Below are 27,428 nucleotides of genomic sequence, written 5' to 3'. Positions count from 1 at the left end.
GTGGATGCTGACGTGCTGATCACACCCACCCGCACACCCACACGCCCACGCACACACACACACACACACACACACACACACACACCCACACACACACACACACACACACACCCACACACACGCACGCACACCCACCAACGCATGCACTTACGTTGCACAAATGCAAGCACGCAATCAGACAAAGGAGGTAGGAGTCTGAGACAGGTGATTGCCTCATGAGGACTTGTCAAAGATCCTAAACAAGTTCGTTATCACAAACCTGATAAACACATTTCACACAGGTCAGCTGAGGAAGGAAGACAGCTGCATGATCGAAAAATGTAAATACCGATCTCTCGTCTCCCCCTGTCTTGGCATGCCTTCCTCTGTGCAGCTGATTTTATCTCTCACCTTTGTCTACATCTGTATCTGTCTACAGCGCATGAGGGTGCCTCCCACAAACACCCACCACATCATCCCCTCAAAGTCAAACGTCAAAAACAAGATACTCAGTCCAACGCAGCGCATGATAAACGACATGCTTTTCAGGCAAACATGTGATTGATGTGGAAAGGCCTGTGCTTGGGGGAGCCATCTACAAGCCAGCATCTACAAGCCAGCATCTACAAGCCAGCATCTACAAGCCAGCATCTACAAGCCAGCATCTACAAGCCAGCATCTACAAGCCAGCGTTCATGGAAGAGAACGACCTTATAAATTAGTCATAGGCTGCTTTCTATATTTATAAAAATCATCGATCTCCCCCGATGGCTCTGTCACACCCAGTGACTCATTTTCTCGCTCCCTCCTCCCTCTTCCCCTTTCTCCCCCACTCCACCCTCCTCCCTCCCTCGACCCCTCCTCCCCCCTCCTCCCTCCCTCCCTCCCTCCTACTCCCCTCCTCCCTCCCCTCCTACTCCCCTCCTCCCTCTCCTTCTCCTCCCCCCCTCCTCCTCAACGAGACCTGTAAGCTTCGGTGGCTTCAGATGAAGGCTAGCTACTGCCTGCTGACATGCTAACCCTCATGCTGTCTGAGCCTCCCTCTCTCCCTCTCTCCCTGCCTCCCTCCCTCTCTCTCTCCCTCCCTCCCTCCCTCCCTCCATGCCTCCCTCCCTCTCTCCCTCCCTCCATGCCTCCCTCCCTCCCTCCCTCGCTCCCTCCCTCGCTCCATGCCTCCCTCCCTCCCTCCCCAGCCTGTTTGTGCCTGTTCTCATCCTGTGGTTACTGACTGACAAGCATCTGGGGTAGCAGCTTAAGGTTAGCTAGTGTTTAGCGTGTCTAACACCATTAAAGGCTGTAACCATTCAACTAATGTTAAAGTATGACAAGTATTTGGCTCTGTCTTATGAAACAAATGGGGAACGGCAGCACAGTGCTTGAAGGCGTTCATACTTTTAGTGCAGCTTGCAAGCAATTCTCTGACCTCTATTGCAGTCAATAGCAGACAGCCACACCATGCTAGCACACGGATGCACCCAGCCTTTCAATGAGAGTCCGAGGGCAGGTTAGAGCAGGGCTGTGAGATGACGTTGACACTTCTGAATCCGCAACCTGCTCTGTCACCCAGCCACTCACTCAGGGCCTGGATGCTCTGTCACCCAGCCACTCACTCAGGGCCTGGATGCTCTGTCACCCAGCCACTCACTCAGGGCCTGGATGCTCTGTCACCCAGCCACTCACTCAGGGCCTGGATGCTCTGTCACCCAGCCACTCACTCAGGGCCTGGATGCTCTGTCACCCAGCCACTCACTCAGGGCCTGGATGCTCTGTCACCCAGCCACTCACTCAGGGCCTGGATGCTCTGTCACCCAGCCATTCACTCAGGGCCTGGATGCTCTGTCACCCAGCCATTCACTCAGGGCCTGGATGCTCTGTCACCCAGCCACTCACTCAGGGCCTGGATGCTGATACGTTACTCAAAGGAACAAAAGCAAACAGGTCAAGCTAAGGGAGAGTTCTCAAGCAACTGAACACACTGTGGCTAAAACAGACTGTGAGAGGAGGAGAGGGGGAGAGGAGGAGAGGAGTACAGGGGGAGAGGAGAGGAGGAGAGTAGGACAAGGGGAGAGGAGAGGAGGAGAGGAGAGGAGGAGAGGAGAGGAGGAGAGGAGAGGAGAGGTGAGGAGGACAGGGAGAGAGGAGAGGAGGAGAGTAGGACAGGGGGAGAGGAGAGGAGGAGAGGAGGACAGGGGGAGAGGAGAGGAGGAGAGTAGGACAGGGGGAGAGGAGTACAGGGGGAGAGGAGAGGAGGACAGGGGGAGAGGAGAGGAGGACAGGGGGAGAGGAGAGGAGGACAGGGGTAGAGGAGAGGAGTAGAGGAGGACAGGGGGAGAGGAGAGGAGGAGAGGAGTACAGGAGAGGGGCAGAGGATGAGAGAGAGGGTGGAAACAACTGAAGTGAGCAGAGAGGGAGAAAGAAAGAGGGAAGTGTGTGTGTTGTTCACTACAGTATGCTGTGTTGGTGTTTGGTTGTGGCTGAGATCCAGTTTGTCCCCATGTCCTTCAGACAGACCACAGTGTTCTCTCTCTCTCTCCCTCTCTCCCCCTACCTCTCTCTCTCTCCCCCTCTCTCTACCCTGCAGTTTTCACACACGCTCTACCCTTCTCTCTTCACTTACCTTAACTGTACTTTGACAACTACTTCATAAACAACATCCACTCAACCAAAACTAACTAGACCTTGGACCACTGGCATCACCATAAAACACATAACCAAGGGACACATCGGGTTCTCCCAGTCAACTGTGTCAACACGCTGCAAGAACAGACCCCAACCACCAGAGAGAGAGACAGAGACAGACAGACAGACAGGGAGAGACAGAGAGATAGAGAGAGAGAGCAGGGAGAGACAGACAGACGGAGAGACAGACAGAGAGACAGGAGCTGACCTTCATGGCCCATCTTGACGGTGTCCTCTTTAGAGTTGTTGTTGTAGATGAGCACGGCTGAGGCGTTGAAGGCAGAGGCCTTCAGGATCTTCTCCTTGAAGGTGCAGTTCCCCCGTTGCAGCAGCGCCACCCAGTGGAGGGTCCGGGGGGGCACCAGGAAGCGGGTTCGGGGGTCGCAGCCCTGGCGGTCCACCACTGGGGGGAGGGGGGACTGGGGTTAGGCACCACGGCAACCAGGCAAAATTCTAAATACAGTATTATCATTATTATATTCATTGTGTTATTATATCCAAAGTGAGGTATTGGGGATTTGAACCTGCACTCTCTGTAGTCTAACGCTCTAACCACCGAGCCCCAGCTGTGACCTGGTTGTGCACCTGTGTGGGACTCAGGTGCTCCAGCAGCTCACCTGTCTGAATCCAGGCCTTGATGCACCACATCTCCAAACCGCTATTTAACCCATTAAAGAGTGCAAAAAATGGCCAATTGATTCCCACAGCGCAAGTTATTTTTCCAAAACGGCAGCTAGCTAAGGTAATTGTATAACATTTTAAAGCCAGGCTCGTTAATTTAGTTTTAATCTGTATTTGGTGGCATGATCAATATTATTTATTGTCATTGCACGCCTTATTTCATTTCATGTTTTTTTTCTTTTACATTTACATTTAGCAGACGCTCTTATCCAGAGCGACTTACAGTAAGTACAGGGACATTCCCCCCGAGGCAAGTAGGGTGAAGTGCCTTGCCCAAGGACACAACGTCATTTTGCGTGGCCGAGAATCGAACCAACAACCTTCTGATTAATAGCCCGACTCCCTAACCGCTCGGACATCTGACCCCCTCCTTTTTAAAGGTTCACATTTTATTTGGGGAAAATACACGTTAGAAAGGTTCCAAAAACATTTCCCCCCCAAATACATTTTTGAAAGGTTTAAATAATTGTTCACATTTACAAACCAGTTACACAACGTGGCATCTGCACCACTGAACGTTTCATACTGAGAACTCTTAAGGTGTGTGGAGAGAAAGTGCTGATGTACTGCTGGCTTGTTGTGACGGCAGCTCACTGAAGGAACCAGTTCAGAGATTTATCTTTTCATCAATCAGACAACACAATGCTGTCCACAAACAGCCGCCACAGTTGTACAAGGAACGTAAACAAACACAAAATGGGAGGTTAAAAGTCCAGGTTATGTGTTTGTGTCACGAACACAGTGACATGAACACACAATCAACCCAGGAGTTATTACAGCATAACTCTTCCATTAAACTATCCACATCAAATCAAAAGACAAAAACAGAAGCATTAAAACTGATAATAAATATAAATAACTGAAAAACCTCTGGCTATACAAGAGAAAATGCCCCTAGACGCCTAAAGCTTAACAAGAAAAGCTTTCCTGTGTTGTGAGGCTGAACCCTGTGTGTGGTGGTGCTCTAGAGAAGCTGAATCCTGTGTAGAGCTCGACCGATATATCGGCGGGCCGATATTTTCGGCCGATATTACGCATTTTCCAAACTATCGGTATCGGCATTTATAATGGCCGATAAATGAATATATATATATATATATATACATTTTTTTATTTTATTTTTTATTTTATTATTGTGTTTTTGTTCAAAGGACTTTAAGTTTCATATCTTAAGTTTGTATTTTTATACATTTTATTTATCAAAACTTTAATATATTTAGATGTTCCTCTGTTCTGATGTGACAATAAAACAAACAAGTTTATTTTTAAACTGCATTATCATATTAGTTTAGTGAGGAACTAATAACAGGAGTCAGATGGTTGAGTGGTTAAGGAATCGGGGTATTAATCAGAAGGTTGCCGGTTCGATTCCCGGTGGTGTCAAATGACATTGTGTCCTTGAGCAAGGCACTTCACCCTACTTGCCTCTGGGAATGTCCCTGTACTTACTGTAAGTCGCTCTGGATAAGAACGTCTGCTAAAAATGACTAACTACAAATAACTAATGTTAGGGAAATCAGTTTGTTTTGTTACGCGTTTCTGTATTATTATTTTTTATATCGGCCTATATTGGAATATATGATTTTTAAATCACCAAATATTTGTATCGGTATCGTCCTTAAAAATCCTTTATCGGTCGGGCTCTAATCCTGTGTGTGGTGGTGCTCTAGAGAAGCTGAACCCTGTGTGTGGTGGTGCTCTAGAGAAGCTGAACCCTGTGTGTGGTGGTGCTCTAGAGAAGCTGAACCCTGCGTGTGGTGGTGCTCTAGAGAAGCTGAACCCTGTGTGTGGTGGTGCTCTAGAGAAGCTGAACCCTGTGTGTGGTGGTGCTCTAGAGAAGCTGAACCCTGTGTGTGGTGGTGCTCTAGAGAAGCTGAACCCTGTGTGTGGTGGTGCTCTAGAGAAGCTGAACCCTGCGTGTGGTGGTGCTCTAGAGAAGCGAAGGGGCCGGAAGGTTCCAGGGGGAGAGTCAGTCTCAGTGGAGGCACACAAACATGAGTCTGGTCCCTGTGGGTGAGGCTGGTCCCTGTGGGTGAGGCCAGCCAGCAGCAAGCTGCTCCTCCCATGGAGACACCATCCCTGGCTGACAACACAGCAACTCACACAACCACAACACAACAGGCAAGGTCACAGTGATTCAGATCAGGAATGAGGGAGGGAGGTGGGGAGAGGGAGGGAAGGAGGTGGGGTGAGAGGGAGGGAGGGGAGGGAGTCCTGCTTTATTCAGCTTCCTTTTTTCAGGCAACAGACTGGCTGATGATAATGTATGTGGGTGTGTGTGTGAGTGGGTTTGTGTGTGTGTGTGTGAGTGAATTAACGGTTCTATACTGTTAGAAGATTTCCTACACAATTCAGAAAGACAGAAAGTTGCCTGACTGTTGAGAGGGTTGCTAAAGTTGCTAGACCATTAGCTCTCAGGAGTCTCTGTTCTGTGTGGTACCTGACTGAACACTAATGTTTTTACTGAGGGTCTGATGTGTCCATTAGCAGAAGTTCTTAAGTCAATGCTGAGATAGTCATAACTGCCATCTGTCGGTTCGCTTTCGCTAATGAACAAGGATGCGAGCAGGGAGACCGTGTGTGTGAGTGAGTGTGAGTGTGTGTGTGTGGGAGTGAGTGTGTGTGTGTGTGTGGGAGTGAAGGGTCTCAATACCCAGGATTATTTTCCCTCCATCCACAGTCCAAACTCCCAGGCTTGAGACAGGCATTACGATGTGAAAGGGTAAAAGCTGAACTAATTATGCAATCAACTAACAAAACCTCAGAAGATAACATGTCAGCATGTTTGTGGAGGGCTGGGACGAGCATACAGCCACAAACACAAATCCCCTCATAGGAGCTCAGAACCCATCCTCTGCAGTAACCGGTTAGTGATCCTGACCTACTACACCCAGCCAGATTAAAATCCCTCCCCCAACCAACATTTCACTCCTAAATCAGATTATCGCCCCAAAAAGCCCTTTTCCCTCATACACACCAAAGATAAAACTCTCTATCATAATTGCGTTTATTCTTTCCAAGAAATTGAAGATTGAAAAAAAAGAAAAGAAAACGCCCAGTCATCTCTCAGAGGAAGTTATCTTTCCCAGCCGTCTCCTCCCTTGTGTTCCTGGTGATGGGGAGGCCAGGCCCAACCCTGTCTGGGGAGCGACCAGCAAACACGCACAAATGGGAGTGTAATCTTAATAAGACGCCTTGCAGGCAAATTCTGAGGATGGAGGAGGAGGATTAAATTCTGCTGTGATGACTGGAGAGTGAGACTCAGATCTATGCAGGATTCTAGCGTCGTACTATCGCGCTCTTCCAAGAAACCGATGGTTAAAGCATCATCAAACCGATTTCTTTGTGCTTGAAATCAATAGAATATCAATCGTGTCTGTTTTTTGAGTCCTGGTCAGGTCGGTAGAAAACAAGATGAGGCGTGTGATGGAGAGAAGGAGAAAGAGACAATATCAAATCTCAGAGAGAGCGAAAGAGACAGAGAGAAAGCTAAATATCAAATCTCTGAGAGAGACCGAGAGACAGAGCCAAATATCAAATCTCATATAGAGGATGGGATCAAATCAAAGCCTTGGCTTGTGATGTGACCCAGAAAAGAACAAGTAATCTCTATCCTCATCCCTAACACACACACACAATACTCCAGCCCCAGCAGTACAAGCTGTATGCTGGAGAAGCAGAGAGCGTGTCTGATTACCCAGAGTGCCCCAGGGTAAATTATATCCCAGAAGCCTGTGCTGCTATCAATAGTCATTAAATAGGTAAAGGTAACCAAGGTGAGACTGAGATTTAATCACCACTTGATGAAGATTGAAGACGTCTTTGGTGAAACAAGATGTGTGAGTTTTGCAACACTGTCTGGTATAATTTCCTGATTTTGGTGTTTCAGCTCTACGTGACCCTCTCCACACCAGCTCTACTTGACCCAGCAGTTGAGAAACACAGCATGATGCGATCGATACTGATCGATCAAAACCGTTCACGGTTTACCAGCTCAAAAAAATAAATCAAAATAAACATTCCACAATGCAAAACCCAAGATTTGCCAATTTAGGCAATTATTTTTTGTCTGTAGATGTTAAGGGAACTAAACTAAATGACCTGTCAAGCCCATTGACACTTGACTGTTTTGAAGGATTGTCTTGTTGAACAAGAAGCAAGTATGTGCCTGGTTTCTCTGTTAGTTAACAGTGCGTGTCATGTTAAAACCATGGTCTGAGCAGCTGAAGCAGGAAGTGCTCAGAAGCACAGGAAACCCACTGCTGCAACGAGGAAGGGACATCGTTTGTTGTCGATCTCTCAATCTTGTGTGCAGCACATTGTAAAAAAAACTTAAAAAATACTGCTATGGTATTGCTTACATTTCTTAAATACTGGTATGTAATACATAATATATTCAGAATAAAGCAGTCATTAACATTCCATGGGGGAGAAATAGGTAGATTCTTCTATTCCTCCTGTTCCCATGATGAACAGTGTTATCTGTGTTCCATTGATGAGGGCTTTTTATATCCTCGTGCGCAAGCTTTACTCAGGGTTGGTTAGACTCAGAGTTGACTGAACAGTGAAAGTGTCAACTCTGAGTTTGGCAGCTCAGAGTCAGTCATGCCAGAGTAGCGGTTGGAACTCAAGAGTGTGTTAACCCTGCTCTCTGAGGGGTTCAGGCAACGACCGCAACTGTTGTGATCGCAGTGATGTTGGGAAGACTTCACTGATAGGGATTGCCGTTGGAGGCAGGTGTGAGGACATCTGTGTGCTGCATGCATGCCCCAACACAACACTACCCTCAGAAGCTGGGGGGCAGGGGGGCTGGAGGACTGGGGGGCAGGGGGGCTGGAGGACTGGGGGGCAGGGGGGCTGGAGGACTGGGGGGCAGGAGGACTGGGGGGGCCATTCTTACAGGCTGTTTTACAGGGTATTTATGAACAGGGCAATGGGGGCTGGCACGCAGGGGCCCTGATTGGAAGGCGGCATGCGTTTTGCGTCTTATTGGCAGACGGCATGCGTTTTGCGAGTTCCCCATTGGCTGCATGCGTTTTGCGCTTTCCCCATTGGCTGCATGCATTTTGCGCTTTCCCCATTGGCTGCAGACACGTGTGGAACGGACATCTGCTAACCACAGGAGATGGAGTAAGATAGGACGAAAAGAGGGGAGGATGAGAGAGAGAGAAGGGAAGGGATGTAGAGAGAGAGAGGGGAGGAGAGGGGAGGTAGAGAGAGGGGAGGAGAGGAGAGGGGAGAGGAGGAGAGTGCGAGGAGAGCAGGAGAAGTGGAGAGGTTCTTTCATGGCTACCGCTCTATCTCTCCCCCCACACCCGTACGCCCTCCTCTGCCCTGGGCCCCACACCCGTACGCCCTCCTCTGCCCTGGGCCCCACACCCGTACGCCCTCCTCTGCCCTGGGCCCCACACCCGTACGCCCTCCTCTGCCCTGGGCCCCACACCCGTACGCCCTCCTCTGCCCTGGGCCCCACACCCGTACGCCCTCCTCTGCCCTGGGCCCCACACCCGTACGCCCTCCTCTGCCCTGGGCCCCACACCCGTACGCCCTCCTCTGCCCTGGGCCCCACACCCGTACGCCCTCCTCTGCCCTGGGCCCCACACCCGTACGCCCTCCTCTGCCCTGGGCCCCACACCCGTACGCCCTCCTCTGCCCTGGGCCCCACACCCGTATGCCCTCCTCTGCCCTGGGCCCCACACACGTAGATGGAACGGCCACAAGCAGGAAGTACCAATTGCAACACTCCGAACAGGAAGTGCTCACTGCAAAACTGCAAACAGGAAGTTCTAAATCAAGTGGCTAATGTTTCCATTTTGAAGAGTGTGGGAGGAACGGGTTCTCACAAATACAAACTCCCCTCGAAGTAGCACTCATTATTAGCAACACAGGCTACAGTATAAAACACAACCTGAGACCACACCTCAGGAATATGAATTCACCCCAGTTAATTTCAGGAAGTTTTGAATAATCTGAAATAACAAGTGACTTTGTTCCACAGGGGTCACATTTCAGTGTCTACTAGAGGAGAGTGATTGTAGATTATACCCTGGAACATCTCTGCACCTGCCAGGAGGGATGTGGACCGCCAGGAGGATCAGATGAGTATTTGACACCCGGACTGCAGAACCAACAGACAGTTTTTTTCCCGCGTTAGCAAGAGCTACAACAGCGTCAGCCTGGTTGTGACGAACGTAGGAATTTGCCTGTGAAGTGCCACGCTATGTTTGTTTGACATTGTCACACAAGTGTTGGCAAATCTGAGCTGTCTGCGCATTGTAATCCTATGAATGTTTGCTTAGGAATACTGCATGCTTGGAAACAAGACATGAACATTTCTCATGAGTTTTGGGCTGAGGGCTAACCGGTAGCTTGCTGCACAGGGTGTTGAAACATCCTTCCACCACCCCTTCCAGTGTTCTGTTAGACCTTGAGTAACCTTCTGCCAAGCAAGAGAAGGCTTTTCATTACTCACAAACAAATTGCATTTTGAAAATGCATGAAACGCATTGGCTCGACAGAAACAGAGGACCCATTTAGGAATCGCTTGATTTGTTTAATTCAAGGGACATTAATAGTCTTGTTCTCCGATATCTAAAGCACACATCAGGCCCGTACACTGAGACCGTACTCATGTCAGGTCAGCGTGCTCATTCCCTGTGTATGGAGGCCAGATACAGCACCATGTGATACTGCACCATGTGAAGGCTTTCGACATGAGTACTGCTGCTCTAGTTATCCTGGCTGGGCTGTACATGACGGCCTGACTGTCTGACTGTGACTGTACTCGCTTCAGGCTGGACCATCACGCCGACACAAGACACACACAGGAAAGTAGGCCAATGGTGGTCAACACAAGCCACACCAAAACCCAAGGTAGGCAATACCGCAGATGTGTACCACGGATGGTGAGTGCTCTGTGCTTTTCTCGTCCGTGGGTTTCCATAGCAACTATTTTTACGGTACCTGTCATATTCAGAGATTCTCCCAAAAAAACATTTATTTAAAATAACAACACCCCCCCCCACACACACACACACACACACACACACACACACACACACAAAATAATGTCTACAAGCTGAGGATCGAGAGAAGCAGTTTCTCAGAAGAGCCCTCAGTCTCAGTTTTCGAGTCCTTGTCAATTCTTACTCAACAAAAAAGTGGAGGGATTCTTGTGATTCGCAGCCTAACACTGAGACGAGGGCCTTTATGAAAGGTGTCCTTGAGAGAAAGACTGCCTGAACAAAGAAGCCAGGCTCAAGTCTTTCCCTCACACAGATATGGAAAGTGTTGCTTCCTACGCTCCTCTCTTTCTTCAGGCGACAGTCATAAGAGGACAGGGTGAAAATGTTTGACCTCGTTTTCACTCAAGATTCTCAGTTTCATGCTCCTCGTGGAGGTTTTCATGCTGCATCCTGTAACCTGAAGAGCGCTAATGACCGGAGGATCAGAGAGACCAGGGTTCAGGCCTCCGCCGAAGGGAAGGCGATACGGCCCTTGACGGTGTTATTGACTAAACCCATTCGACTTGCCTACTGTGCATTCCCCATGCATCGTCAAAGGGACAAGGGCAGAAAGGAATCAGCTTCATTCTCATGTATTCAGAACTATGTCATATACACCCGTACCTTGTAGATTTCACCTCGATCACGGTAAAAACGACTGGACGAGGGACATGGTTTTCCATCCAGGTGAACTACCAGGTCCACCCCAGCACGGATTTAAGATCATTATATCCATTTCTACACACGCATTCACATAGATATCCTACAGGGCGTGTGTGCGTCCACACCACCTGGACGTGCCGCTGAGGGAAAGACGCTATGCAAACGTAAACGAGCAAGCACCCCCTGCTGGGTGGTCTGGTTTCCCTCCAGACACAACTCTCCCTCTCGGTCCTGTCTCCTCTGAACGCTTACATGAGCACAGGGGAACCATGTTTAGGTAACGTAAGTGTTTCAGGTTGACCTGGTCTGAGAGGAGACACAGGCCACCCGGGAGGTGTGCTGTTGCTGTCCACTCAGCTGTCCACACCCAGCTGAGGCTCCCTCACAGGGGATCAGAGGACCAGACGAACGGCTTAGGTCCACAAACGAACAGGAAGGAAGAACTAGGTTCAGATTTAGTTTGAATAAGGGACGTGTGATTAAATAATGAAAATGGAAGTGTAGAGGATATAATCGGACAGGGATTTTCCTGTGGTGCTGTGGAAAGCAAGAGATGGCTTACAGAGGCACAAGGGGAGCAGCTGTCGTTCACTGGGCTGGTGACAGCCAGCGGTGGGGACTGGGGGCTGGGACAAGGAGTCAGGAGATTTAGGATCAGGTGTTTGTAGGACAACTGGATATTTGATGAAACTATGATAGGTACTGCAGTTATGGCAAAGAAAATGGCAGTGGCACCTGTTCCACCACATCGCTGGAAAAACAGAGTAAAAGCGATTCCTTGCTCTATTTATGTCCCTCAATCATTTGTGATATTGCTGTAGCCTACATGTTTCCTGTAGGCCTACTTATCTGCAACAACCATTCTACTGCAACAAGTTGATACAACGGGGCATAGCGTGCCATAGCCGACCTACCTCCATTATAAGGTGCAGGAGCAATCACGATTCCCTTCGCATCCACTTTCGGTGAATTCTGCCCGTACTTGCCATCGTCCTTGGTTAGAATGAGCTTGGGATTGCCTTTGGAGTCAAGAACAGTAGCATTCACAGTGGCGCTAACAACGTCGTCCTTGCTGAAGGTGTTGTCGGCGCGGATCGACAATATACACCTGGGTAGCACGAGAAGCCACAAGACGGCGGGGAGGCAGCTGCATCGCGTGACTGCGGTCCACCTCTTGGGCATCTTTGGAATGTCTTTAATGCAATTTCCACTTCACATCCAAGCAGCTTCTTAGGGAACTAGATCACACAACGATTTCCCCCAAAACCAGCGGGTCTCGGCGCAGAATAACAAGCCTTCCGTGCGGCGTCCCGTCATAAAATCATGCTGTCCTCGTCACATTGTAGTCTCCCCCTGTGTCGTCTACAATGCCTTTAAATGAATAAAATCCCACACATTAGGGCTGGCCAAAACACCATCCAACATAAGATATTCATGAAAGCTGTCAGGATGTAGACTATTCATTTTGCCTAGCTCTGCGCATTCGTGTTTTTCTTTTTTTCCTCTTTCTTGAAAATAATATCTGTCACTGGACAAAATACGTTTTTAGGATCAGGATAGGCCTACTGCCAACTAGACTGATACGCATTTAGGAGACTGGGGTTGCAAACGTCTGAAACATGCTATCCAAATATATTAAGTGTAGTCAACATAACCTAATTTAAAATTAGCCTGCAGGAGCTGCCATTAGTCAACGCTTATACGCTGTTGTTCAATGCAGCCGACATAACGTACTGCCTAAATGATAACGTGTCTAGATCTGGCACAGATGTGCATTATGAAGAGCTGTCATTGCTTCTTTGTGGTTTTAATAGTGTAAACTACGCTAGCCTACCAACAACAGCCAGCTCTTTAGCAACTGTGCAAAACACATTAACGGATTATTTTTCGCCTTTCTTCTCCCAAAGCCTAACCCACAACCTACCTTTTCCATATCGTCGAAATTCAACTGTATCGATATGCCTATCGGTAGGCTACCTGTTCCGTGTCGCTTCCTGTTTGACCGTGCAGGGCTCATATGAATCAGTCGCGTCTCTCCGACAACAGTCAACACACGGCGCAAGCGCGAAGCGAGAATGAGCAAAGCGCGCTCACAACGCATGTGAGGCCAGCGTTACTAAACACAGCATCCTGCGTTTCATGACCCGCTAAACATTCACCGTCAAAATACGTGCTCATGTCAAGGGATCTTTAGCCACACTGTACATTATTCGTCTGAAGTTGTCTGTATGTATGATGCCATACATTTGGAGGGGGGGGGGGGGGGGGGTGGTGGCCTTCTCAAGGGTAGTTTGGCCAAACGAATAGACTAGACACAAGACGTTATCTTACCTCACATCCCATATTATTGTGCTTATTTGACCGTTGGCAGGTCCGCCGGCCAGGCCCTGGGCCGTGGCCACTGTTTACTGATTTATGTCGGTTGGGGCTGCTGTTTGTCGCTAAATCCCGCAGCACAGCAGACTGGCTGCAGTGGAATCTTACTCTGGCGTAAGATCTGAAAAGAGACCAGCAACGACACTCTGGGATGAGGGATAGGTGCTGATCTGTGGGCCTCCAGGAAGCCCTCTGACATGAGAAGTGACATGACATGTGACAATAGCTGAACAAAACTCATTTGATTTGATGACTGCTGTATGGAACCTATACCGCTCCCTGTATCGCTCTTATCAAAATGTGTCAGAACTACCGTACGTTGTAAATACTATTCTAACAGTGTTTTGATTCTCAGACACCAGTTTACGTATGAGGACATGCAACTCAAGTTCCTCATTTGGCAATATCCTCCGAGCGAATTTATACCCTTCACTGTGTCAAGACTGACCTCTAGTGTGTGTATGGAGTAACAGCACATATGTGCTTAAAAAGAGATTTCCGAATTTAAAGTCTTTGTCACAGGATAACATGGGCACAAGAGCACTATAGTAACATTTTTAAACATGTTGAATACTTAGCAGAACATGTGATATATCTCACACTTTATGTTAAACAAACATACAAATAGGTAAAAATGGAATCTGTTCATATTACCGCTTATGGACCAATCATCTGATTATCGCCTACTGAAAAAGAATGAATTGAGTGACTGTGGCAACATAAACATCCACTTCCTCTGCATCCGTGACCCCTCGTCAGCTAGAATCTTATCTTTTCCTGTATGGTGTCAGCATTTTAAGAACTCACAGTACTGTCAGACACAGTTTTCAGGGGACCCGAGGGCTGGAGAGTGTCTTGTGGTTGGGTTGTGCTGTTAGCAGAGAAACAGGAGTCCTTCCAGACCACAGAGATGGCTGCTCAAGCACACACAAACTTGTCTGACTTCCCTTTGACCTATAAACGGAAAAAATAATTCACAGAAAATTAGCTTATCTGATGTTTTCTGTGTGTGTGTGTGTGAATTATTGTGTTTGTGAGAATGTGTCAGAGAGAGAGAGAAAGAAGGCAAAAAACTAAATATTTCCTCCATTAGGAGGGTTAGAGGGTGCGAAGGGTATGTCTGGGTATGGATGGGATCATTGTGTGTTCTGTGACCTCAAAGGTCACACGGGTGGTACTTCCTGTACCTCAAAGTATGAGGATAAGCATATGAATCATAGAGGAACAGCGTCACACACACATACACACATCTGGAAAACATTAGCAGACAGCCGTAGAGGAGGCAGCCTCCCTCATGCTGATCATACCAAGCTGCCGAGCCTGTCTAGAACATCAGAAGAACACTGAACACTGAACACTGGAGCCGACTTGAACTGGGTGGATTCGTACTGGTGCTTTCTGTGGCTCCTGGTTATCACATTACCAGAAGAGACACTCCAGCAGTAGAGTGATTTACACTAATTGGGCAGAGAGACAGAGAGAGACAGAGAAGAGAGACAGAGAAGAGAGAGAGAGAGAGAGAGAGAGAGAGAGAGAGAGAGAGAGAGAGAGAGAGAGAGAGAGAAAGAGAGAGAGGAAACCCGTGCAGCTTGTGGAGTCTCTCCAGGGCCTCAGTTCAGAGTTCTTCCAGTTGGAAAAGGCCAGCAGCTGCTTCAGCACCATGCGTCTACCTTACGCACCCAGGATGTTGTTACTGCTGGTATCCCTCTCTGCCCTCCTCCCCTTGAGCTCCTCCACCCAGCCAGACGACTGTCTCGGGGCAGTAATCCGTGAGTTCCTTCTCCGCTCCTTCGAGGTGCTCTGTTCAGGCTGTGTCGTTATGAACTGTTTTCCAGTCTTTTGTTTTTCTACCCGGTGAATAGTTTTTAAGGGTTGTGTGTTAAATGTGTGAATTTGGGTTAGTGGATTTTGAGTTTTTATGTTTTTCAACCTTTTTTATGTTTGTTCTACATTATTATGATTCAATTTAATTAATACTCATTATATCTTAGATTGCACAAAGTAGTCCACAGACTCCTTTTTTAGTTTTGCCTGTGATTTTGTAGATGTGCTTCTGTGCCTGACAGTCTATATGTGAGTTTACTCTCTATGCTTTGGCAAATATAAAACGACTGCTATGGTATGTGCAAGCTATTTCCTGTCCTGAGTGAAAAGAGCCTCTGCAAAACACCAGCAAGCAAACCTACAAACCACATACCATGGTCTATTGAAAGAATGTGCATATCTGATGATGAAGCCCTGAAGAGACACAGAGCTTAGTTCCTGTGAGTCTCCTTGTTCCTTTATCTGCCCTTCACACGTCAAATCATTATTTACAATATTTCAGGAATCGAAGAAAACAGTGAAGTTCTTTGTTATAAGGACATGAAACCTGAAAACTGAGGTTTCTATCCACAGCTCATTGTGATTTTTAAAACATGATTGAGTTACATCTCTTTGTTATTTCATTTCGTACAGATCCTATTCTGATTATCACAGACCACTGTTGAAAAACCCCACCCTCTTCTCAGAGTAAACTCCTTTCCCTTCCGCTTTTTAATTCCATTTGGACATTTAATGGGTCGTTACTGAACCTTTCTCTAATGGCTCAGTGACCCTTAGAACTGCTGTAAAACTGTAACTTGAGAGTTCATTGACCAAGTGTTTGTGTTAAGTCATTAATCTGGTGAATCAAGTTAATACTGGAACAAGGACCCATAGGATCATAGCTCTCAACGTGTTTGGGACAGTTTAGTCTTAATGAGAAAGACACAGAGAGTAGAAAACATTAAATATAATGTAGTATCAAGCCCCCTTAATCATCAAATCAGATACCAGAGATTCAGGGGTGGGTGTAGCTCACTGACAGAGCGATTGACTGTAGATCAAGATGTTGCAGGTTCAAATTCCAAATGTGCTGTTTGTTGGTTGGGAAAAAAACATCTAAATGAACACATGTTTGTTTGGGTCGTAATGAAACCTTTTAGGTCAGTAGCTCTCCAGGAACAGGTTTGGACATCCTAGATCTTAGTATCATACCTTCCACAACGAGTCTAACATCATCCCTACGTCTGCAGGTCCAAGATCGTTCAGGCTGGTGATCAAGTGTAACTTCACCACCTTGAAGGACAAGCAGAAGGAGGAGATTAAGGCTCCCACTCTGGTGCTGTACGTCCCGATTCTATACCTGATAGCCTTCACCATCGGGCTCCCTGCGAACCTGCTGGCTCTGTGGGTCCTCCTGTTCCACACCAAGAAGCTCCCGTCCACCACACTCCTCATCAACCTGACGGTCTCCGACCTCCTGCTGCTGCTGGTGCTTCCCTTCCGTGTGGTCTACCACTTCCAGGGCAACAACTGGGCCTTCGGTGAGCCCTTCTGTCGCGTTGTCACGGCTCTCTTCTACGGGAACATGTATGGCTCAGTGCTGTGCCTGGCGCTGGTGGCCTCTGACCGCTACGTGGCGCTGGTGCACCCGTTTGGGGCCAAGATGCTACGAAGCCGTCGTATATCCGCCTGCATGAGTGTGGCGGTGTGGGTCGTCGCGTTAGCCGCGATGCTACCTCTGCTGATGTCGCAGCAGTCCTACAAACTGGACGACCCTAACATCACGACCTGCCACGACGCCTTGCCTGAATATGAGCAGGATAATTATTTCTTACCTTATTTCGCCACCCTCTTCTCTGTTTGTTTCCTGCTTCCTCTCCTGCTCATCCTGTTCTGCTATGGGGCAGTGATACGCACCCTGCTGGCTGGAGGCCAGCGCTACACCCACGCCGTAAAAGTGACCGTGCTGGTGCTGGTGGTGTTCGTGGTGTGTCTGCTGCCCAGCAACATCCTCCTCCTGCTGCACTACTCAGACTCCTACCTGATTGAAGACGAGGAGGATTTGTACGTACCGTATATGGTCAGCCTGGCGATCAGCACTTTCAACAGCTGCATCGACCCCTTCATCTTCTACTATGTGTCGGAGGACTTCCGGGAGAAGGTCAGGAGGATCGGCAGTTGTTGGGATGCGGAGAGAGACTCCTCCTCCTCGGGGAACCACGTGACCTATTCGTCGTCCTCGGCAAAGTCAAGGTCAAAGGTCACGCTGCTGTTGAAATCTAGTCAAGAAGGGACGCTGTCGTCGGAGGCCGGGAAGGCGTGAGAGATGATCTGCATCCTCAGACATGGACCAAGCCATTGATTCTGAATCTTGTGCATCTTTGCTATCTCTATTTTTGTTCATGTTTATTTGAGACTCTGATACACATGATCTGACTACTGTTTATGTGGCTGTGATGTATGTTGGTGTATTGTTTGCAGTCAGTACATGGAATGGACAGCGTTCCTGTAGACATGCTTTTAATGTAAGGAGGACGGACAACCTCTATCAAGGTTTGTGGATTTTCATTAAAGATGCAGGTTTAGTTAGAAATGAAAATACTCAAAGATGTGTTATAATAACTATTCAAATCAAAAAAGTGTTAACTTCTATCCACAGCGTATTGTCTTATTGTGGTCGTTTCTGAATCATGACACTGTTCCTATACTGACAGAAACGGCTCATATGAAACTGTGAGTTGGTTCCAGGTCCACTGGTCTGTCCCAGGCTGAGGCCATAACATTAAAAGACCTCTTAGAATTGTGTTTTTTTTGTGTTGTTCTGTAATTGTGTGTTTTTAATTCCTTCATCCATCATTACTCCACAACTGGGCATGTTCGCCTTATAAAAGCATGGAAAAAATAAAAATAAAATTGCCATCTGCCATCTATAATGTAGAGAATCTAAGTTTCTGCACAGAAATACAGTTCACATTCCAGGACTTCTATTTTAATTTCCTTTTGCTTCTCCAGTTCAGGCTTGGACTGTAGCGCGACATATTAGGGCAACATATCGCAATGTGAACTGCACGAATATGCACTTGTGATTAAACAAATGGCAGTTGTTTCGGGCAAATTAGGTTGTCTCATACTTGATTTGTCTTTAAGTGTTTGTGTGTATACAACCATGTAACCATGTTATTGGTTTGAACGTGCTGTTTCAATGTGTAAATAAAGCAGGTCTGACATCACCGAGCAGCTGCCAGGTGAAGACATACGCTTGCTTATAATGACTACGACTGTTTACAGTAGGATCCTCCGCAGGGAGAGCGGCACATCACAGGAAGAGACATAACAGAACTAACACATGGAACATTCCAACAGTTCCAATGGCTCTGGTTGAGTGCAGCCGCTAAATATTTACATACATACTCACATAAACAGAATAGGATAAAAACTTCTATAAATAACCAAACAGAGACATTTTAGACTACAGAATAAGTTGTTGGATGCAATGGTGGCTCAGAGCTTAATCTTTCAACTGTACATTTACAAAAGGTCAAAACACTTGGCCAATTATTATTTAATAAATGTATTTTCTCTCCGCCACACGCTCATACTTTACACAGAGAGCACGTCATGCGTCTGAGGAGAGTGATATCATTGTGCCACCAGGACGACAGACCGTGAGGGTGATGGAGAGAGCAGTAGCTGCAACTGAAACGCCTTCTTCAGGACAAATGTGAGTGTTGATAAGGGGTATCATGGCACCACAGGGTGGGTCTGCCAGCCGGATGAGTGACACCCTGGCTGGCTGTGTGCTGCGTGGATCTACATGGGAATATCTGCTGTCACTTCAGTTTGGATTCCAAACATCTAACTGGGTATGGTACATATTTTTTGTTGGTGAATATACAATTATTACCTTTTGGGGGTTCGTTGCTGTGTTATTTTCTGACATTTTACCGCTTGAAATGACATGTTTTCTTTGTCACCTTTGGCAATTATGCATGTCAGAAACATACAAAGTAGTGTGTGGTAGAAGCAGAGAACATTTTATTAGTTTTGTAAATGAGTTAATATTTCCATTGATTCTCCTGAACAACCGTGAAATGAGCAGTTCTTTTTTTAATGTATGGCAAATCATAAAATCCATTGTATTTTAGTATACATTTTAGATGTAATGTTATGCTTGTATAGTTAAGCTAACAAGTCTTAGAGAGAGACACGAGTCTCTCAAGATTCAGAGTGTTTGCAGTGAGTGGACTGATGGCAGAGCGACCATCACAGATAGGACTGTGAGTAGATGGCAGAGCGACCATCACAGACAGGACTGTGAGTAGATGGCAGAGCGACCATCACAGATAGGACTGTGAGTAGATGGCAGAGCGACCATCACAGATAGGACTGTGAGTAGATGGCAGAGCGACCATCACAGACAGGACTGTGAGTAGATGGCAGAGCTACCATCACAGATAGGACTGTGAGTAGATGGCAGAGCTACCATCACAGACAGGACTGTGAGTAGATGGCAGAACGACCATCACAGACAGGACTGTGAGTAGATGGCAGAGCGACCATCACAGACTGGAACACGATGCCTCACAAGACCAGCTCAACACCATCCCACAAACTTCTCACTCACATTCTCCTTTTAACATGTTAATATACAGATACATTTTGTGTGGGTTTTTTGCCTTTACCATTTATTTCTGATAGCGATAAGGATTTTTGAGAGGACAGGAAATGTTTTGAGAGAGAGAGGATGGTGTACAGGAAAGGGCCTTGGCCGGGTTTGAGCCCAGGCCACTGCAGCAAGGTCTCAGCCTACATGGGGCGTTAGTCCAGTGAGCCACCCACTCACAGTTCCTAAGAGGCTCTTGACAATGAGTCATATGGCGTAGAAGCATCCATCTCACATCCACTCACCAGCATCTAAACAGAAACAGTAGATTCAAACTGTGGTCTTTATAACTTGTCCCATGATAGCTTGTAGGTTATGTCTGTTGCAGTATAGCCATTTGTGATTTAATGGGTAGGTAGGTAGGTAAGTACTTTATTTATGTATGCAGGGAATGTACATAACAATTCAGCACAGGTGGACAGACAATACTGACCTAAAAACAAGTATGTACGCAAATCCAGGTCATGTTTTAGTTTTTGTTCAACATGCAGAGGTCTCAGGAGTAAAACAGTCACACACTGACATCTTGTGGAGCATTTGACAATTGACAACTTCGAACCACTGCCAGATAAATACCAACTGGTGTGTTGTAAGAAACTAGTGGTCTATTGCTTATATGTTTACTTATTGAACTGTTTCAGATAATTACACAGTCTGCTACTCTCTCTGACAGCGGAATGGATCTCAACACAGTGACTCAGAGCGAAGGTGAGAGAAATTAAACAGCTGTTTACTTCATCTTTCCCTGGTTGCAGTGATTAATGAGTTTCCCAAGTATTTGTTGAGCACAGCTTTACAACAGGAAGATCGCCCTTGTGCCGTATAAAGTAAAATGTATTTGTACAGCCCTTTTTACAAGCAATGTCACAGAGGGCGTCACATACACTCACAGAACTGCACCTAAATCAGCATGAACACTCAAGGAAAGATGTCCCTGCCGTGGGTGTGGAACCCCACACCCCTCTGCCGTGGGTGTGGAACCCCACACCCCTCTGCCGTGGGTGTGGAACCCCACACCCCTACCGTGGGTGTGGAACCCCACACCCCTGCTGCGGGTGAGGAACCCCACACCCACGGCAGGGGTGTGGGGTATGATGACATAATGAAGCTGTGTCTAACCGTATCTGGAGGAGGGGATCCCTCACTGAATTGCTCCTCCGAAGGTTTCTTCAATTTTTTATCCTCTAGTGAGTTTCTCCTCGTCTTCCTTGAGGGTTTAGGTTGGTTGAGGGGCAGTTCTATGGGTGTATGTGAAGCACTCTGTGACATTGCTTGTAAAAAGGGCTGTACAAATACATGTTGATCTGATTCTGTGTGTAACCTGTCCTCCCTCTGCTCCAGAGATGTCTGCTGTGGGCCTGCTCTCCCTGCTGGTCTCCCTGCTGGTCTCCCTGCTGGTCGTGGTCACAGCCACAACATGGTGGGTTTACACACAGAGGAGGGGGGAGGAGCCTCTGATGCCCATCAACCAGGAAGAAGAATCTGTGTTCAAGAAGCCCCTCCCACCCTCCCCCCCAAAAAACCCATGCCCAGTAAGCTGACAACCCTTGACATGATGACGTGATGGTATCTGTGTGCTGTGGTGTTGGTTGTATAAAGTATTCTCTGTGGAATAGGGATTTAACAATATATCGTGGAACAATATATCACAATACAAACATTTTACAATATGTAACCAGCGCGCGACCTACTCTGCACCTGGGTCATGCGTGCATTCACAGAATCCGATTGAACTGAGTGAACTAAAACGTATGAACAAATTGAATTTGTTTCATAAAAAATGTTGTTCAAAATATTGTGATACGTATTGTATCGTACACCCAGTATTGTGATACGTATCGAATCGTGAGCTGAGTGTATCGTTACACCCCTACTGTGGACCATTCAGTTAATACTTCCTGTGTACTATAGTGTGCAGCATATAGTTTACTATACACTGCACAGAAATACTGTGGAACACTGTGAAGTATTCTACAGGAAGTACAACCATATACGTCAATGAACATTCATTGTCTGATGCATCATCTGTTTCTCCCAGACAGCAACAGAGGGAGACACAGAGGAGGAAAAGGAAGAAGAGGAGGATGGTGAAAGAGAGGAGGGAGTGGAAGGAGGGGAGGTAGAAGAGGAATAAACTGACCTGGATGTTGTTAGAGGGTTTTAAGAGCTAAATAAAGTATATGTGCGAACAGTTGTATAATGTTGGTGACCGATGAAAATATTTTGCTTTATTATGCCTGCCTTTGAACCTCCATTCCTTTTTAAATAATATTTTATGTTGTATTCTAGCACAGTCATTAAAGAGTTTCAGATGCGATATTTAAACATCTTTGAGTGTTGTATTATTATAACGAGTTTCATAGAACCGAGAAAGGATTCAAGTTCAAAAGTACTTTTGAACAAAAAAAACAAGGCCTTTGTTTTTAATCTAGGAAATGAGAGTTCCTCAAATACTTTCTGAAACTCCACACTTCCCCAGGCCTGGACTGCTGCTAATCTGGCAAACCATTGGTTCCTTTTCCATATTGACACTGGGTGGCCCAATCACATCTCTTAACAGTCACATGTGTAACTGTACTTTCCAAACCCTGGGGTTTCCACTCTGTGGTAAGAGGACAAACAACGCAGGCTGTGTGTACATATTTTTTGACAGGGCTGAGAGTATAACTCGCTCCACTTCCAGTTTAAGGCACAGACAGTCTTATCTATGCTGTTATCATTTGTAACTCTGCCACTGCTTCACCATGAAAATCGTCTTCCTCTTGAGCATAGTCCTTGCAGGTGAGACGTCCCTGCACTTGCTCCTGTATACTGTTAGAGTTTGTGTTTTCAGATTATCTTCTCCTAAAGATAAGATTTAGCAAACTTGCGAACACTTGTGATTGTTGGTTTTCAACAAACATTGGGTCTTCTGACTGTCAGGTTGCGTCCACGGTGTCAGAGGCAGCTGAAGGCGAAATTAGGTAACAGACGGGAAAGAAACATTTAAAAAGTCAGGAAGAGCGGATACGTAGAGCGTAGTCCGAAGAGCAGGGGTGGCCAGACGCGTTAGCTTCCTAGACGGGAGGCACACAAGACGATCTGACAGGGACCTGTCAGATCAGTAAGGGCATTAACTAGACAGGGTAATCAGCGGGATAACACAAGTCAGGTGGCGGTAATGACTGAAGACGAGACAACGAGCTGTAATCCTCACGTGGAACCTGAAAGACAGACACCCACTACGGGGGGGGGACAGGTAGAGCAGTCATGATAGTCTGTTACTTGTGGCTGTAACATGTTACCATGACAGTATCATGTTAGCATGACAGTAATATGTTAACCACAACAGTTACATGTTGGTTTGACATTAATGTGTGAACTATGACAGTAAAATGTTACTGTTATGTTTTTTTAGATATATATTTTTCAACCTTTCGAAACAAATGCAAATTTTTTTTTTTTTACAAATTGTCTCAACCTTTCTAAGCAATTGTTTAGAACCTATTTTTTGTAAAGTTTTTTTGAAAAGTTTTTTTTTTTTTTACCGACAGTGACAGTAACATGTAACCCTTTCAGTAACATGTACACAACGTGACAATTTGCTTCCTTTCTCTCAGAGCTGCTGTGGGGAGGCGAGGCTGTAAAGTTTGGCCAGCTCTGCATTGGAAACGCCAACAACAGGAAGAGGATCTCTGATACATGGGGACAAGGACACTACGGAGCACCCCGGTAGGGTGAGAGAGTGTGTGTGTCGTTTAGAGAGTGTGTCTGTGTCGTTTAGAGAGTGTGTGTGTGTCGTTTAGAGTGTGTGTGTGTGTCGTTTAGAGTGTGTGTGTGTGTCGTTGAGAGTGTGTGTGTGTGTCGTTTAGAGAGTGTGTCTGTGTCGTTTAGAGTGTGTGTGTGTGTCGTTTAGAGAGTGTGTGTGTGTCGTTTAGAGTGTGTGTGTGTGTCGTTTAGAGTGTGTGTGTGTGTCGTTGAGAGTGTGTGTGTGTGTCGTTTAGAGTGTGTGTGTGTGTCGTTGAGAGTGTGTGTGTGTGTCGTTTAAAGTGTGTGTGTGTGTCGTTTAGAGTGTGTGTGTGTGTCGTTGAGAGTGTGTGACAGTGTGTGTGTGTCGTTTAGAGTGTGTGTGTGTGTCGTTGAGAGTGTGTGACAGTGTGTGTGTGTCGTTGAGAGTGTGTGTGTGTGTGTGTGTGAGAGTGTGTCGTTGAGAGTGTGTGTGCAAGTGTGTGTTTATTGTGTGTGCTTGTGATGAATTGAAAACTGATTCAACCAACACAGCTACAAATCCAACGTGACACAGGCAACTGCAGCCCCACAAGTAACCCTAACCCTCACCCTAACCCTAACCCTCACCCTCACCCAGCCCCACAAGCTGTGGCAGTGTTCTCAAAAAGTGTGTGATAACATGACGTATCCTGTGATAACATGACGTATCCTGTGATAACATGACGTATCCTGTGATAACATAACGTATCCTGTGCAGAGGAAGCAGAGTCCACAACGGCCTGGACGTGGCGTGTGCGGACGGGGCTGTTGTCTACGCTCCCTTCGACGTCAAGCTGAACGGCAAAGTCATCGTTTACACCGACCCCAAGAAGGCAGCCATCAACAACGGCATCAACCTCAGTGGGGAAGGTCCGTCCGTCACGAGGCAGCTGGTCTGAACGAGAACCTGGCAAATCAATATGACATAAAAGATTACATCTGTACTCCAAAACATAGACAGGCAGACGTTTGAAAGTGATTTTGTTCCACAGGCCTGTGCTTCAAGCTGTTCTACGTGAAGCCAGACAGCGTCTCTGGAGAGGTGAAGAAGGGCCAGAGGCTGGGCACCATGCTGCCCATGCAGTCCGTCTACCCCGGCATCACCTCACACATCCACGTCCAGATGTGCAACAAGTCTGACCCCACCAAGTACTTCTGATGACCTTTGACCCAGTGTCAGCTTAATAAACAATGTTTCATTGCTGTTGGCCTCTGCTGTTGTGTTGTCCGTTGTGCTGCTGAGTGGTGTGTGTAGTATGACAGCCTAACACCGGAGGGCAGCAGAGTTGTGTGTGTAGTATGACAGCCTAACACCGGAGGGGAGCAGAGTGGTGTGTGTAGTATGACAGCCTAACACCGGAGGGCAGCAGAGTGGTGTGTGTAGTATGACAGCCTAACACCGGAGGGCAGCAGAGTACAGCGTATCAGAGTGAACTGAAGACACACAGCAACATGTACACTTCATCTTTTGTGTGTGTAAGGATGTGACGAGTGCAGGTTGCACCTCACTTCTTATGAAATCGTGTTTATAATCAGTCAGCTGAGAAAGAGAGGCAGAGAGAGAGAGAGGCAGAGAGAGAGAGAAACAGGTAGAGAGACAAGCAGAGAGAGAGACAGGCAGAGAGAGACAGACAGGACGAGAGAGATAGAAACAGGTAGAGAGAGAGAGACAGGCAGAGAGAGACAGACAGGCAGAGAGATATAAACAGGTAGAGAGAGACAGGCAGAGAGAGACAGACAGGCAGACAGAGATAGAAACAGGTAGAGAGGGAGAGACAGGCAGAGAGAGAGAGAGAGACAGGCAGAGAGAGAGACAGGCAGAGAGAGATAGAAACAGGTAGAGAGAGAGACAGGCAGAGAGTGAGAGACAGGTAGAGAGAGAGACAGGCAGAGAGTGAGACAGGCAGAGAGTGAGACAGGCAGAGAGAGATAGAAACAGGTAGAGAGAGAGAGACAGGTAGAGAGACAGAGAGACAGACAGAGAGAGAGAAACAGGTAGAGAGAGAGACAGGCAGAGAGAGAAACAGAGAGAGAGAAAGTAGTTAAAGAGAGCGAGTGAGACATGAGAAGGTGCATAGAGAAAGGAGGGTCAAGCGAGCCCAGGGAAGAGTGAGAAGAGAGGGACGGAGGGATGGGGAGAGCAAGCCTGGAGGGACCAGGACTGTGTGAGGGGAGGGAGGCAAAGCTGGCCTTGCTATTATGTTTATCAAGTGCAAACGAGCCTGTTAAAGGACCAGCTTACTGATTCAGCTCTATCAAACAAACAGATAAATGATTATTCCTCCAAAACCAATTTTAGAAAAGGTTGGCCGAAAAGAAAAGAACATCAAATGTAGGTTCGAGTCCTCAGAGGCTTGATTTGAACTCCAAGACGATAAACCTTAGTGACAGTGTAAAATGTCTTGTCGGAACCATCGACCGTGCAATTTGCTCCAACCCCAAACATTTATTACCTTCCTCGGTGCCGTCCGGTTCTTCATTGCCAGGTGTGTGAGTGTATCGTGTGTTTGAGAGGAAGTTTGTGTGTGTGTTTGAGACTAAGTGTGTGTGTGTTGTGTTTTCAGGCCATAGATGATGCTGTTGATCTCCTCTGGAAGCCTCAACAGCACAGAGCATTCTGGGAGGAAGAGAGAGAGAGTGAGAGAGAGAGAGGGAGACAAGAGAGGGAGAGAGAAGACAGAGAAAGAAAGGGAGAGAGAGAGAGGGAGAGAGAAAGTGAGAGAGAAAGAGAGGGAGACAAGAGAGGGAGAGAGAAGACAGAGAAAGAAAGGGAGAGAGAGAGGGAGAGGAGAGAGAAAGTGAGAGAGAGAGAAAGAGAGGGAGACAAGAGAGGGAGAGAGAAGACAGAGAAAGAACGGGAGAGAGAGAGAGAGGGAGAGGAGAGAGATAAAGAGAGGGAGAGAAGAGAGAGAAGACAGGGGACTTTGTGCGTTGGCTAAGATGCAGTGGTCTGTGTGTGGGCTGGGGGTCGTTTATAAAGCTGCTTTTTAAACAGAACAGTTCCAAATCCTCGAAAACAGAACCACTGATAGTGGACTTAAAAAATAACTGAGGCTGGCAGTTTTCTCCTCTATTTAATTCTCTTCCCTTAACAGAGTATAAAACAATATCATACTTTTTCATGGATGATTAATTGGTTCTGTGAAGTGTTATTCTCTAAACCATTCCCTCTCTGCCTCCTGTGCACGGCTGCTTTCGCCTCTTCTCTTCTCTCCTCTCCTCTTTTTTCTTCTTCTCTTCTCTCTCTCTCTCTACTCTCCTCTCCTGTTCTCCCTCTGACCTCTTCTCTCTCTCTCCTCTTCTATTGTCTTCTCTCCTCTTCTCCCTCTGACCTCTTCTCCCTTTTCTCCCTCTCCTCTTCTCTCCTCTCCTCTTCTCTTCTCTCCTCTTCTCTCCTCTCCTCTTCTCTCCTCTTCTCCCTCTCCTCTTCTGACTCTCTCCAGGTCTCCAGACAGCCTCCCTCTCCTTCAGAGAGTCTGCCATTAGCGTAGTGAGGAAAGCTGGCTCTCAGGGCGTGCCTAGACTCCACGTAGCTGTATTACCACACTTAGCTAAGTGTGTGGGTTTTGTCCTACAATGTGTGTGTGTGTGTGTGTGTAGTGGGCTAATCCATATGTCGTTCTCAGCGTGCATGTGTGTGTCGGTGTCTATGTGTGTGTGTCGGTGCAGTCACAGACACAGCTGGATGCTCTGCTGTATGGAGGAGGCGTGTGAGAGTTTCACCTCCACCTTGACTTTCAAAACTGTGACTGAGACCTACCCTCAAATAAACCACCAAACTGTGACTGAGACCCTACCCTCAAATAAACCACCAAACTGTGACTGAGACC

The 27,428-nt window shown here is 47.1% G+C and overlaps 3 protein-coding genes across 5 annotated transcripts in view; 2 read left to right on the top strand and 1 right to left on the bottom strand.

Annotated features, from left to right (window-relative positions):
• Positions 1-13,048, bottom strand: part of rnf130 (ring finger protein 130) — a 29,850-nt gene extending 16,802 nt beyond the window's left edge. For all 3 annotated transcript variants that reach the window (XM_067247524.1, XM_067247525.1, XM_067247523.1), the window contains exons 1-3: positions 12,931-13,048; positions 11,921-12,377; positions 2,867-3,061 (exon numbers count right to left, since the gene is read on the bottom strand). In XM_067247524.1, coding sequence (XP_067103625.1) covers positions 2,867-3,061; positions 11,921-12,188 — 463 coding nt within the window. In that variant the 5' untranslated portion in view covers positions 12,189-12,377; positions 12,931-13,048. The remainder of the gene's footprint in view (positions 1-2,866; positions 3,062-11,920; positions 12,378-12,930) is intronic.
• Positions 13,049-14,960: 1,912 nt separating this feature from the next.
• si:ch211-132p1.2 (proteinase-activated receptor 4) lies at positions 14,961-18,418 on the top strand. The gene is made up of 2 exons (XM_067247815.1): positions 14,961-15,151; positions 16,439-18,418. Exons 1-2 carry the CDS (start codon positions 15,043-15,045, stop codon positions 17,509-17,511), a joined length of 1,182 nt encoding a protein of 393 aa, XP_067103916.1. The 5' UTR covers positions 14,961-15,042; the 3' UTR covers positions 17,512-18,418.
• A 4,104-nt stretch (positions 18,419-22,522) lies between these two features.
• lect2.1 (leukocyte cell derived chemotaxin 2, tandem duplicate 1) lies at positions 22,523-24,802 on the top strand. The gene is made up of 4 exons (XM_067247831.1): positions 22,523-22,632; positions 23,451-23,562; positions 24,317-24,468; positions 24,591-24,802. The coding sequence occupies exons 1-4, from the start codon at positions 22,596-22,598 to the stop codon at positions 24,755-24,757; spliced, it is 468 nt and encodes a 155-aa protein (XP_067103932.1). The 5' UTR covers positions 22,523-22,595; the 3' UTR covers positions 24,758-24,802.
• The last annotated feature ends 2,626 nt before the right edge of the window (positions 24,803-27,428 follow it).

Source organism: Osmerus mordax, chromosome 12, assembly GCF_038355195.1.
Source record: "Osmerus mordax isolate fOsmMor3 chromosome 12, fOsmMor3.pri, whole genome shotgun sequence".
NCBI lineage: Eukaryota > Metazoa > Chordata > Actinopteri > Osmeriformes > Osmeridae > Osmerus > Osmerus mordax.
This window is presented reverse-complemented; position numbering and strand designations above follow the sequence as displayed.